At 43.7% G+C, this 14,574-nt stretch overlaps 1 protein-coding gene across 3 annotated transcripts in view; it reads right to left on the bottom strand.

Moving 5' to 3' along the window:
* TBCD (tubulin folding cofactor D) overlaps positions 1-14,574 on the bottom strand; it is a 132,111-nt gene that overhangs the window by 6,566 nt on the left and 110,971 nt on the right. For all 3 annotated transcript variants that reach the window (XM_064467145.1, XM_064467143.1, XM_064467144.1), the window contains exons 34-37: positions 9,654-9,775; positions 8,624-8,701; positions 2,569-2,658; positions 1,506-1,593 (exon numbers count right to left, since the gene is read on the bottom strand). In XM_064467145.1, coding sequence (XP_064323215.1) covers positions 1,506-1,593; positions 2,569-2,658; positions 8,624-8,701; positions 9,654-9,775 — 378 coding nt within the window. The remainder of the gene's footprint in view (positions 1-1,505; positions 1,594-2,568; positions 2,659-8,623; positions 8,702-9,653; positions 9,776-14,574) is intronic.

Raw genomic sequence — 14,574 nt, 5'->3', positions numbered from 1 at the left:
TTTCCTAGTCTGGAGGCCGTAAGAGTCAGCAAAACTCTAAAAACCTGCTGGGAGACAGCCGATGATGTGAGTAACATCAGCTTTTTACACTCCAGTTTCTGGAAGCAGGTAATTTGCAGGTACTTTTCCCAGAGCGCGGTTCAGTAGTGACGCTGCTGCGCGTGCGGAGGACGCCAGCTGAGCTGGCTCCTGAAGTACAGTGCATAGAGAGATACTAAATAGAAAACGGCAAAACACCAAAAACAAACTCGGGGTTTTTTTTTTTCAAGGAAGCCTGATGACAACCAAAGGCAGGCAAAGAAATGACAGGGTTCTTTCTGCAGTAGTAGTGCCAAATTAAATGGACCCAACTGTAAAAACAAAACATGATGTAGAATACCAATAAAACATGAAATGGAAATGAGCTCTCTTCAGTCCTTACACCGAGCCCTTCCTGCAAAAGATGCTTCATGGAGCGAGCACACGCACCACGGAAACAGCTGGAATAAAAATCTGAAGTATCAAACGTTGCAGAGCCCCATATGATTTTAACCTTATCAAAAAGAAATCGCAAAAGCAATCACCGTTAGAATAAACAACGTCGGTTTGTGTTGGCCAGACACCAGCCTGTTCAGCGTGTTCTCAAACCACTGTAAGACCTCACGGGTTTTCACGTTCTTTTTGTGCGCCCTCGCAATTACTTCTGACAGCCTTTGTTGCTCCTCCGCCACTCGACTACAGCTGCAGCTGCATGGCTGCCTGCAGCAGCGAGGTGCTAGTCCTCGCGTACAGGAACACCCACAAATGTCCCCAGGTGAGACCCTCGTGTTGCGCACCAAAGGCACAGAGAGCTGCTCTAGGTGCTTGGTTGCCAGAGCAGCCGTCAGCCGGGGCTCCCGGGTCTCGTACGGCGAGCGCAGCCCCTCTCTCAAAAACCTAAGGCCACAAAAATTTCTAAGGACTAACGTTACCCACGTAGGATCTGCTCTTATACGTACTGAGGAATAACCCGGGGTTTGTGCCCTGCTTCAGTCAGTTCTGTGAAAAAGGTGACCCGATAAACCCTCCTGGGTTGCACAGGCGCGCCTGTGTTGCACACCTGACAGAACAGCTGTATTCTTCTTGAACCAGAGCTACTGCTGAGTTCCGCCTGTCAGGAATACTGCAAAACTAACGGTAACTTAGTTAATTTAGTCATTTGCCTGACTGGAGCTTTCGGGCACTAAGTGGAACAGATCTTCACCCTGCTGCGTGGAAGAGAGAGACGCCTTCGGCACCCAGGGTCCTTCTAATTTAAAACAGTAAGGCCAGAAGGTGGAAAAGCAGTGTGGGAATAGCCAGGTACGCTGCAAGGACCCTGTAGCCTCTTCGAGCGGCAGCGCTGCAGGGAGCAGACCCCGGAGAAACAAAACCTACTCCGTATGTTAATATTTGATAAAAAGAACGCTGGTTTAATGTACTTTAAATTATTTTTACTTGTATTTTAAATAAAACATTTGATAATACACAATGCCTTCAATACTTACTACAGGAAATGGATGGCAAAGGAGGAGAAACAATTGAAATAAAACTTTCTCTCTCGTGTCTCCTTGAAATTGAATCAGGCCACAAAACCTACAAAAATTAAGAAAAAACACAGATCTTGTGTTACAACTGCAAAAGTGTATTTTAAGGATCAAAATGAAGATGTAGATCAGAAAAAAAGGTGGGAGGGGAAGCTTTGCTACCGCCGGGAAATCTCAGGTGATATTCTGAGTGCTGTGGGAAAGCAAACACTGAGGGTAGGTGTACGGAAACCTGCTGGGGTTCCTGAGATGCCACGCGTCTGTGTCAAGTACAAATATGGTTTTAAGGCTTCTGACTGGCAGCACCAAAGGCTGTGCGCTCAAAACCACATGTGAATCGCGCTCTCGCGTAGACACCAAAGGGCCGGGTAGGCTCTTACATGGTGCACTTAGGAGTGAAAGCCAAAACAGAAATGTGGGCGACTTCTCTTGTGAGGCCTTCTTGCACTCTTAAAATATTACCAATAGAGAAATGAGAGTCAATAAAGCCACTGCTTGACATAGGTACACCTGAATAATTTTGCTGAGTTCCTGACAAGGAACCTTTGTTCAGCTTTGCAACGCTTTGTCTCTTTTCCCCCTCCTCTCCTCACCCAGCACTGCCTTGCCTGACCGGTGCACGTTTGGGCCGTCGTCTCTGCTGTCTGAACTGAGGGCTTTTACCCTAAAGCCAGATAATAATTTTGCAGGTGTTTTCAGCCCTTTCTAGTGCATATGTAAGAGCTAATCAATTATGTATTTTTTGCATCGGCACCAAGTCAAGCTCTCTACAAGCAAAAAGTAAACGATTCGCTGCATCTCTAAACATTTTAGAAGTACTTACATTTTATCCGATCCTTCATACGTTTTCACCCCTGCCACCCTCAAGTACATGCAACTCTCACGACCTGGTATTACAGGTATTCGTGTGTGGTTTTCATTTACATTTCACCTGAAGTAGACCTAGCTGGTACACCTGGTGGGTACTGCGCTTAAATTTTCTTCACTTTTTACAAGCAGAGAAAAGATTATTTCATCAACTCACACTCCTATGCTGGAGCGAAGCTTCCGGATGTCTTTGGATCTTTTGATCTCCTCTTTACAAAGGGTAAATAACTTCACTGAAAAGGGATGGCTGAAAACAGGAAAGAAAAAAAGATGAGAAATAGAATTTCAAACACATTTCATGATGGTGAAGATGCCAGATTAGCATTCAAAGGAGAGGAAAGAACGCAGAGCAGCACGTGCTTCTTCCCCAACAGCACGCCCTGCTTTAGGTGGGCCTTTGGCGAGTTTGGCCACCACGTTACGGGGCTTTTCTTTTGTTTTTTTACAGGGAAGGGAGGAGGTTAGTGTTAATTACTTGCATTGCTCCTACCTGTATGCTGAGGCATGAACGACATTTAGCCAGACTGGTTCAGCACATGCACGATAATCGGCTCGCCACGGCTCGTGTTTACAACAAAGCGTGGTATGATCAGAAATGCTATGTCAGGAATTAAAATATTCCATAGCCAAATAAAAATTATTTAGTCTGTGTATCATTGTGGTGCCTTGGTCGTTCCCTAAGGTCTTCAACCAAACTTTACATAAAAGGGGAAGAATGTTGTTCTTAAGTACTCCACCATTTCACAGCCCAAATTCCTTCAGTGATTCCAGACAATGTAATTAAACACAGGGCTTACAGTTCTGTTAAGTGTACGAGTCATGAAGCCATCTTTAAATATATTTAGCAAATTCTTTTCTTTTTCCACAGTCTGGGAAACGCGATTCTCACAGCTCTTTCCCAGACACTCATACAAACACCAGTATTGTTAGCATATTCCAAGGATCTATTAAAGAGCAGAAAAGAGGGAATATTGCTTTTATTTCAATACAAATTATTTAATCTCTTACTTGCTACACTCAAGGCTGAAGTGCCATAGATGCAAAAGAAACTATGTCATATTTGTCTAGTAAGCACAATTACTTCTAGACTGCATATTTTGGAAACCTCACTGTATTGTGTATGTAAAGCAGAAGGCAAAAATCCTAACATTTATTTTCTGCTACCGTGATTCAAAGCTGTGGATAAAAGCTACTCAAAAAAGCTGTGTAGTGTAATCTGCTGAAAACCAGGACATTTAAAACGAGGTTTATAGGACCAACAAGATGTTCGGTTAAGTAAATGCACCTTGTTACATATAGTTTTCCAGACAAGACTTAGTGGTTTTTTAATTACTTTTTTAAAATTCTTAACAAAATACTGGCAAATATTGACAGGGTTAAAAAAACTGAACAACAAACCGTGGAACCATTTAGCTAAAGAACGCTGTCTACGGCTGGCTGCCTCAGTGTTGTCCAGAAAACCACATTAGAAGAGTAAATAAAATTGCCAGGTTTTCAATGTTGATACTGAGGCTTCATAAGACACTTCCCGAGCTGACAGCGGCAGGACCAAAGAGCCCGGGGAGGGCTGGAAGAGCGGCCTGCTGCCATCCTCTGCCCGCCGTCACATCAGCGCTGTTACCAATTTTAAGGAGCACGAGAAGCACGGCAAGCGCGCGCGCAGGGGACGCTGTGAGAATGGTGGGCGTCTGCCTGAGTGAGTCACACTGATTTGTCTGGGTAGGGGAGGGAAGAGCGTCTCCTAATATTAAGAGGAGGTATGTTTTTTCTTTCCTGGGTGAAATTTCTCCTCCTCCCAGCCCCAATTACACGAGGACGTTGCGAAGACAACTAATTACAATACCTGCAACGCACGCCTGGCTTTCAGCACAGAACAACGGCAACATAGTGGATTAGGTGAGATTTAAATCGGTTGAACAACACGGATGTCGCTGGGAAGTACAGCAACAAAGACACCAATTGGAACAAGAGCATCTGGAATAAATTTAATAGCCGTAACCTTATGTGCAGCGTTTTGTGTTTAAAACAGATGCACTTTGCTTTCTGTCATTTGCCAATTTCACATTTGCAATAACTAAACCTAACCTACGTGTGATCTCAAATGACTCAAATAGCTTGGCCTCTTTAAAGGAAATTGAGGAAATTCCTTCTCCTGTGTGGGCGCAGTGCCAGCAGAAACAGAGTCGGAATCTGGGGAAAAGGGATCAGCCTGAAGTCTTTACATTATGTAAATTGGGCGCGCGCGGTACTGCAGAAAGGGCTCTTGCCTCCTAAAGGTGCGCTGAGTTTCAGCAGTTCAGCTGACACCACCTGGGGTGGCCACGAAGCCCGAGGCCAGCCATCGCTGTGCTCTTTGCTCTATCGTGTATTACGCAATAGCAGTGTAATTGCTTTAAAAAGAAAAATCCACGGGAGAATGTAATTCATAAAGGTCATTAGTCGGAGGTCAGTGGGGACCCACATACACTGTGAGACCGCCAGACAATTACTATACCTGTACAGTGCATGAACGCTTCTGCTGAAAATGTAAAATATATACCCGCGAGAAAGAGAAACGGCACTTCTACTTCTTACTCCAGAAAATATTAGATCCCGGGTTGTCATTCAACGGCTATCCTGTTCACACAGGACTGACTATGGACCAACCTGACCGTACCTGCATCTCCCTGGGCTCTCGGCAGGCTGACAGCCCCGGTGACCAGCAGAATCCCTCCTGCAGCTGCAGGAGCCAGAGCCAGAACACAACGCTCCGGTGCCAGTGGCTGTGGTTCCCTCCCTGCTTCACTCCCCTTCTTCCTCCCTGTCCTTTGTCCCACTACCAGCAGGGAGCTGACAGCCACCCTATCTTTTAAAAGCGGCCACTGGTGAGTTTTAAAAAGCCCAATACGCTCTGCTTTATTTATGACAGCTGTGTTTCAAGCACGGCGCCCTTTGCCTCTGGCAGTCTCTCTCATCAGTTAACACTCCCTACATTATTATGAATACGGCTCCACAAACTCACAATGTACACAGAGATGAAATCATGAGTTTCTGGGTTGTGCTAGCACAGAGAAGAAACTACACTTCAGCTGCAAAGGACCGCCGTGCTCGGGGCGGGAGGGCAGGCAGGGCAGGGAGGAAGCAGCAGGTGAATGACGCCGCAGCGTCGCCATGCACCTGCACTGCTGCCTGAAGAAGTGGTTTTCCCCCACTTCCCTCCTTATTTTGGCACAATTTGCGAGCGCACAGCAGAAGAGATCGAGGAACTACCTCAAGCTGAATTTTACTGGAAGGAGGATATTTTTAACCATTCCTGACAGTTCAAAGGAAGGGGGGAAAGCTCTCATGCTGGACACGCAGGTTTATGCCAGCTCCGGGCGAGTAGGAAGGAACAGCCTGGAAAATGGCAGGCAGAGCTTTTCCCTTCATACTACAGATTCAAACTTAGCCAAGCACAACAAAGAAAAGCTGCTTCTGATAGCCTTTTGATTACCCCCGTGATACTGAAGTTGATGCACTTCAGACCCCGCTGGACAGGAATTTACCCTGCACCTCGCTTCCCCCCGGGGGGTTCAGCAGGGCCCTGGCAGAGGAAAGACCCACGCGTGACAAACGAATCGCACTTTCAAGAGGAGCATTCACAACACAGTAGTGGAGGAGAAAGGCCCCGTGGTCCGCTTGCCCTCCTGCGCAGCGATCACAAGGCCAGCCTTACAGAGAGCCAGAAGCATCAAGCTGCCTACTCTAAACTTTATGAGCTATATGGTGTGAAGAGGCAGGAAAACGTGCCGCGGGTTACGCCTCTGCGGGGCAGGAGTGACACCATGTGGCAATTTGCTTTAACAGGAGCGCTGGGCTCCTAACGAGCCTCAAATTAATTCAGCCAACAGCTATTAATCCTGGCTAAATTAGGCAGTGTAGGATAGTACCTGCTCTGGACTGCTAATGTTTTATTAGACAAAAAGGTCCAGCATAGTGCATATATCCGTTTGAAACTTCCAAATGCATTTGCAAATACTTTTTAGAATGTGGCAGTTGACTATTAAGCAGCTGGCGCAGGCATAATCCTGATGCCAGACGTCCGACAACCTCAGTTGCTAAAACTCCACTCAGCCCAATGTGGTAAAATATGAGGGAAGGAGATGAAATGGGACCAAACACCCCAAGGAACGCTAATGTTTTATCCACAGCTTCTCCGAGAAGTTTTTCGTGTGCTACATGACAAGCAAGAAGTTCACAGCAGAACAGAAGCAACGGAAACGTTGCTCACCAGCAGTAAGACTGTTTTCTAAAAACAACCGTGCAGCTCATTCCCCTTATTACAGGCACCCTTTATATAGAAGGCTCTGAAACTGCATGCAAGCACAGCCTTTTCATGCCACCAGGCAGCGCGTCTCAATTTTCAGGCTCATTCTGCCCTGTATTTCTAGACTTTTATGGCACGCTGCTTTGAAAAGGGAGTAAAAAGGTCCTGCTCAAGAAACCAGGTCCAAAGTTACACTTCTCCTCTATGCAAAAAGCAGCAGGTGGCATCCAGCAGTGCAGGCGGGCAGGCCGCGGAGCCGGTATCGGTGTTTATCCATCCCTAACTATACCCAAATGACATATGCCAAAGTAAGAAAATGCAAACGTTGCACTAAATATAGATTTGGGCTCACCCATCGACCGCGTTCAGCCGATCTGCACACAGGCTCTCAGAGCGCAGCAGAACCCGCGCATCGGGCTCACGTGGCTCTCCGTGAAGTCCCCACAGTAACCCGCTCACAGTCACCTCTCGGCCGTAACGTACCTCTATTACCAAAAACCTGGCACACAGAGGAACTAAATCCTCTGTCTCTAGCTGCCCTCAAACTTCCGAGAGCTCTGGCCTTCCAGAGCTTTCGTATGATAATGAGTTCTTGCACTTCATGCCAATATTTCATTCCCTTGCCATGAGAATGATCCACTGGGCTGTATAATTATTACTTCTCTTTTCTGGTTTCATCATCGAATTGGAAGCAAATACGTTTGGATCAGCTTCAAAATCTTTCCCCCCATAATCCCTCTGGATTTTATTTCAGGCCTTTTAAATAACACATGACAATGGCACCGCTTCTGACTCTCACACAGCCAATGCAGTGATGCTACCATGTGCTTTCTGTTTAGTGACCCATGATGTGGGAGAGACAGACTTTACCTGGGATTTCCACCCATAATCTATCACCTCCCCCAGCAGGGAAGACGGGAGCCAAGTCCCAGATCGCTGGCACAATTACCAAACCAAACAAATAATATTCATTCCATCTGTGAGCATTTGACTCATTTTAAAGTCCCATTCAAAAAGGGTCTGCCAAATTTAAGAGATTATCTAAATACACCCTTGAAAACAAAAGTAGAATTAATTAAAACTTTTAAAGCGATAAGAGCTTTCCAAATTTATCTGCTGTGAGCAATTCTTGAATCGAGAGACTCTAAATCCAGTATACGTGCTTATAGGATTCACGTTGTGCAATTCTGCAAATACCAGTAGATGTGCCAAGATGCTGCCTGCAAAAGTTAATGGAATATATTGTAATGTTACCGAAATTAAAAGCGTTCTCTTCTGAAACATCTGCAAAAACTACGATTTCATACTGGAATATCTTATTTGTGTTTATCCATTCCTGAATGGAATACTTGCCAGAAGACTGAATTCAGTGTGGAAAAGCTGGGACATGCCTTTTTTATTATTATTATTATTATTAGATTCTTAATTAACTTCTTTGGAGAGATTTGCATTAACAAAAGCAGTGGGATTTTGGAAGCGATACTCTGCAGGCACACTATTTTGCAGCATCACAACAGGCGGCTGCCCTTGCTAAAGGCTCACAGTACAGTGAAGAACGTACTCCAAAAAGCGTGCGTTTAGGAAGCAGTTAAGGAAAGCAGCAAAGTGGGTCTGATCCCGGCCCGAGTCTGCCAGGCGAACCACGCAAACTGATTTGATTCACGTACGGGTTGTTAAACAATGATCTGATAACCAACTTCTACACTGATCCGAGAGTCCAAGATTTTACCAAGGCTCTTTCAAGGTTATCTGGGCCAGAATTTATCACAGCTGCCCCACTTCAGGGAAATTAAAATATTATATCCATACACACACCCTGCTAAGAGTCCGCTGCACCCACATCTAGTGCGACATCCAGCAGCAGTCAGTGTAAGATTTGACAGGCCTGTTGCACGGTGGAAAATAAACAAGACTATCAGCCACTTACTTCTCTTGCATGGTAAATATATCAAAACAGCCGTTTGCCAGCATTTGGTCCAGCATTGTCAGGAGAGGTACAGACACCCTGATGAAAGAAAATAATTTAACAACGTAAATACACTTCCTGGCATACATATATACACTATTTTTAATTAGAAGCAAAGAAAGAAACTTCCTATCTACCTACACATATTTAAATTAGAACTCTAATTTACACAGACAAGGGTTGCTCAGTAACTTCTGTGTCTTGGCTAAATCATCCTCGTTGGCTGAGAAGGGGACATTCCATTACAGCCAAAAGGGAAAAAACCTAATTAACAACACGTCTGGTTTAAACTTGCAGGGTCCTGAAATTAACAGTACACAATTAACAGTAGTAGAAAATATTAATTTATTTTCCAGTATATAAACAGCATATTCCACAAAATGTGTCTGAAGTTACACCACCTTCTCATTGCAGGTATTTAACAAACGAAGCAACACACAACTTGTGAACTGGGATAACTATGGTCATGTTTACTATTTCAACAGCTGAGACAAGCAACAAACTAAAAATAAAATAAAACTGAAAATTCTATTAATAGTTGTGGGGGTTTTTCCCCTAGGGAATATTTTGTTTTGCACATGTTTCATAAGTGAGGCTTAAAGAAATTAATCTTATTATGCAGAATGAGTCACCTTTAAAGAAGAATCTCCACGAGAAAATTATATTTCAAGTGCTTGTGAAAAAGCGCTGCCTAAACGAAACGCAGACTGGCCTACACCGAAAAGGGCGCAGCAATATACAGCCCCTAATACAGCATTAGATAAATACTGGTGCTTATCACATTATGTGCAATATTAAACTACAGTAAATGCAAAATGTTCTACCAGCACTCCTTTGTTATGCCTTTTACCAAAGGCACCGAACAGCGGCGTTAAAGCAAATTGACACGGCTCTGGCAAACTTCACCTAGGCATATTAAAAAAGATGGGCCATACATCTGGCTTCAACCAGCCTTGCTGTTAAAGACAAAAAAGCAAAACAAAACCATTACCGGTCATTCCGCAGGTTGTCCTCAAAGACCTTTAGCAACGTCTCGCAAAAACTCTCCATAGCGCTGGAATCATCCTGGATTTTCTTCATGTAGTCAAAAAGGCTCTGGGCAGAGTATCTGAGCTACAAGGGAAGGAACCTCAGATGAAGGCACAGGGAATAAGCCCCGCTGCAACACACAAGAACGCCGACCACACAGCATTAGGCTCATCCCTCACTACCCGAGGTGCACACCTGCACTGCGAACGCACTCTTCCAACTGCAACCGAGTGTATAAATTCAATATCGACACTTGACAGGAAGACAGCTATTTTACTTTCATTAATCTTTTTTCAAGGAAGGTTTTTTTTTTTCCTTTTTAAGTTCTGCCATTGTAGGAAAGAAGACCACATTAAAGGTTCATTATTTTCTTTCTCTGAAAATAAAACATCCCCAAACCGCTATGATTATCCTGCTTTACTTCAAATAATAGTACTGTTATGGCTCTGAAAGTTAAGGAGTACACAAGAAGTTCAAGAGGTAATATTTATTAAACAAGCTGATGTAATTGAAAAATGCAGGCAAGCGCTCGGGCACACGATGCAGGCCACACAACCCAGCGGTAAGCTTGGGTTAAAAATTAAAAACAACTCCGAAATAATGACTCTTGGTTTAACTTTATTATGTTAATCAGCTAGTTTAGAAAGACGGCAGAAGGAGGTTTTAGTGCTTATGCTCAGGGCTCAGCTGGAAGCAGTCCATGGGGTCCCGCCAGCTGTGCAGTATCACAGGCTACAGCCTTCAGGCAGCAGCTCCCTGCTGTCGCCGTCCCGGCTCTGCAGGAGCCGCGGCGCCCGCGGGCACAAGCCAGGCCGGCTTCTCCTCTGCCGCCCCTGCCCGGGCTTCGGCCTGGAAGCCCGGACCCGCAGCGCGGGAGGGGAGAAGGCAGGGCCTCTGGGGATCCCCCTTTCCTGCGGGATCCGTGCCCCCAGGCAGCTAACGGTACACCCCTGAGCAGCAGGACCGGGACTGCAACAGGCTGCATGAACATCGCCACCAATGCTAACAACTTCCATTTCTAGGAGACGCAGGAATTTCAGCTTCCAGGCTCATCGCCATATATTGACTTCCCTTGAGGATGAGATGAAAGATCTGGGGGTTTTTGTTACAGAAACTACCTTGCAGGAAAATATGTCAAGGATGAACACAATCAGATTTCTGCCTTCTCCTGACTCTGATGCGAAGGGTTACCAGACCTGCTGGGGCTTGGTCAAGCTGCTTAGGGAAGGGGGGAGAGTTCAGGGGTGTCCCCCTACAGGAAACTGGCTTATGATGAGGGGGCTGTGGGCAGGGCAGGTGGGGCAGATCAGTTTTGAAGCACAAACTTCTTTCCGTTTTGGTTGCAAGTGTTAAATAATTTTCTGTGGAGTCAAGAGGGCTCTGTAAGAAATAAGTACGCTCATTCGGTCAGTGGAGGTTTCCTTTCTGAAGCTTATACATAGTATTTTGATTTAAAGGTGCAATCAGTTCCCTCAGAAGACTGACTCTTTTATCCAGAAAAGAAAAAAAAAAAAAAAATTAGATCAGTATGAGAAGTGTCGCAAATGTCTTCCTGAAAGCAAAAAGAGAGGAATCTCTATTTAGACATTTTATCTAATTTAAATTTTATATCAGTAATGTTTATGGGTACATCAGCACAGAAGAACAAGAAACATTTTAGCCTTGAATCAAAACTCAGAACTAGTTTTCAAAAGCTTTAGCCTACTCGTAAACAACACGGCACAGCCTCCGTGCGACCTGGAAAGGAGCAGCCTGCTACTTTAACAATCGTTCTGTAGTGAAACATCCTGAGCAACACAAGAGCAGATGTATTTCTTTGAAAGGGTCAAACATTTTAAAGAAATTATTCACTTATTCTGCATTTCGAAATGATAGTCAAATCTCAGTGAAAATTGTTCAAACAAAAGCCGGTTATACTAAACTGAAATACTGAACTGAACTGAGTGTGGTTCGTTCGTATGCCGAAAGCAACGTTTGTGTGTCTCCCTGTATGCTGGGTAAAGCTGCATCCTTACACCGAAAGGTCGAGGATATACAATTCTAAAGAAGAGAGATTTCCTGAAAATTTAAAGCCTGCTTAATTATTGTACACTACCCTTTAAAGTCATCTGTGCATTAAGACCATTACGAGTAAAGAAGAAATATTTTGTCTTAATACCTTACACTAGCAGAGATCAATTATACGCAGAAGGAAGGTTGCATCTGAATCAAGTCTCAGGAAAAGATTTGAAAACATGTATGGTTAACGATGTAATTTTCTCTCCTATTTCTTTTGTCTTTTGAACTACCTTGCACATCTCGTGCTGTTTTTTGAAGAAAGCTTAATTACTCAATGCTTTTCCTCCAGATTCGAATGACTGAAAAGACAAGAATGGGCACGAGAGAAAAGGGCAAGCATAGCTACACACCGGATGTTCCACAGCTGTGCAAAACCAAGACAGAGCAGCAGGATAATCGGAGAAACTGCATAATGAAGAGAGCATTTCTTCATTAGCAAGTAATTAAACAAGACAAAAGTACAGGTGTGGATAAAGCACCACATAACTGCTCGGGAGATTTAAAAATGGGACATCTTCCAAATGGTCAGCGTAGACCAGACACACTTTACCAGAAGAAACCCCAACATAAGAAGATAACATTACATGAATAGGTTGAACCCAGCTTTCCTCCTCAAGTGAACACTCCTTTTTTTCCCAGATAACCTATGAGGACAGTATCTGAGCTATAACCTTAACTGCTCACGGGTGTTCGCAGAGAAGAGCACTTCCAAATGTCTTCCTCATCTATGCAGAACACAGAATTCCCACTATATCAAATGTGTGACATTTACCTTTCCCTGGGGTTGCACGAGGACTGGGAAAGGAAATTAGGAGGTTAATGGGTTGGAACTGGGACAACTTTGGATAAGAATTTAAGAGGAGTCCTGAGAATGACCTTGTTCTTATTAAACGCAGTAAAAACAGCGTTTGCCAAGGCTTGGCTCTCCCATAATTTAAGCCAATAGTAGATACTTCAGTGACAGGCAATACACAATAAGGTGAACAGTGTTCTAGGGAACCGTTCATCTGATGATAAAATTAAAGGCCTAAAGATTTTACCTCCTGAACCAGGGGAAAAGTATGAGGAAGCTACAGCAAGGGGAGAAGGCAATTAACAGCTCTGGTCAGGTGCCTGGTGTATAAATAAGGCATCTATAGAAACCTTCATGAAATTGCTTCCTAGTCAGCTTGTTCCACAACTGAAGTACAATACTTCTGAAGCGTCTTGAGGCAACAAGTGGGACTGATATGGCCAAAGAAAAATCAGCTTAGGCATCCAGTTGTGTGACCGAGCATTCAAACTCTCAGCTACGCATCAGCTACAGAGACGCCAAATCCACTTACGGGCTCTGATTCTTACTTTGCAGTACTCTCTTGGGCAGAACAGACAAAAAAGCCAGCGGGGCATGATGAGAAAGGAAGAACCTGTACTGAAGATGTTCAGCAAATCGACATACCCGAATAGTTGTCAGTCTCCCATCTAACAACGGTCTCTTGGACACCCAAGTACCGTAACAGATTTCAGTCTTCTGCAGCTCACACACCACAAATGGGAGTGAAAAACTACTGGAAAGGCCTGGACAAAATCAGCGTTTTTTATATACAGATAATTGCTAAAGGCTCCAGTTTTCATAGGAGCGTTTCAACAGAGAAAGACCTACTCACAAAGTCAGAACATTCTTGTAACTCGTGCAGAAGAAACTATGTTACGCTCAATAAATAACACTGGGTTTGGATCATTTCTCATCCCGACAAATTTACAGCACTGAAGTGGCAGTAGCCCATTTTCCCAGTAACTTCAGAAAAAATGGCATATTGTTTAAATTTTAGCACCAGTGAAACCATGTCTTGTTTTACTTGCAGCACTCCTTTTAATACATCAAAGTTTGGAGACTAGTACTTCTAAGACTCAAGTCAGTGGTATTTTACAAGAAGTAGGAATATAATAATTCACACTACTTTTTTCTTTAAAAAAAGAAGTGACCAAAATTATTCTCAAATGTATTTTGCTCTAGAATTGTCAACCAATAAAACTGGATTTGGGGCCTGTTCCTTCAACCCCAATATGCATTAATTTGCATAGAATTCATCGCAGTAACCAGATGTTCTAGAACATCATCTACGAATGTCCCAACATTTTAATTTGTAAGAACTAACACAGCTGTTCAAAGCCCAGCGTTTTCTCCAAACGGTACATACAGTCATAAACATAACTGGCAAACACAGAGCCCATTTTGAGGAAAGTAAAACATAAACTGTATAATGTATTTGGCACATACATAATATTAACATCCGTCTGCCACAGATGGGCTTTAATTTTTGTCAGGCGCTTTAGCATACATTTGCATTCATCGGAGAGTTTGGAACTGGCAACTCCAGTTGTTACAGGTCTTTGGCATCTCATGCTGGAATCCTGGTACTGGCCTGGGGAAAAACTTAAAATTTTCAAAATAGGCTGCCTTTTATTTTTTTTTTTTTAAGATTTTACTTAAAATTTCTGCAACATTTTAAAACGTAATTTGCAGTCTTTATGGGGGGAGGGGAATTGCAGGACATTCTGTGCTTTAACAAAATTTTAAATGTAGTGTAATTCAACAATAATGAAACTATATTGAAATTATATGCTGGCCCCTAAAACTCCAGGGTTTGTGAGCTGGAGAAAGGACACCATTGTATAGTTCTGCTGTCCATATACTGAGAGGATTTTTTATGCAGCCATAAGAAATGTGCATCATTGTGGACCAGATATATAATTAGAAGATTCTTTTACACAGAGAAAGTGCCCTTTGAACCAAGGGGGATGTTGCAGAATGCCAAATCCAGAGGGAATGACATCTTCTGTTT

The sequence above is a fragment of the Phalacrocorax carbo genome, chromosome 16 (genome assembly GCF_963921805.1).
Source record: "Phalacrocorax carbo chromosome 16, bPhaCar2.1, whole genome shotgun sequence".
NCBI classification, from domain to species: domain Eukaryota; kingdom Metazoa; phylum Chordata; class Aves; order Suliformes; family Phalacrocoracidae; genus Phalacrocorax; species Phalacrocorax carbo.
This window is presented reverse-complemented; position numbering and strand designations above follow the sequence as displayed.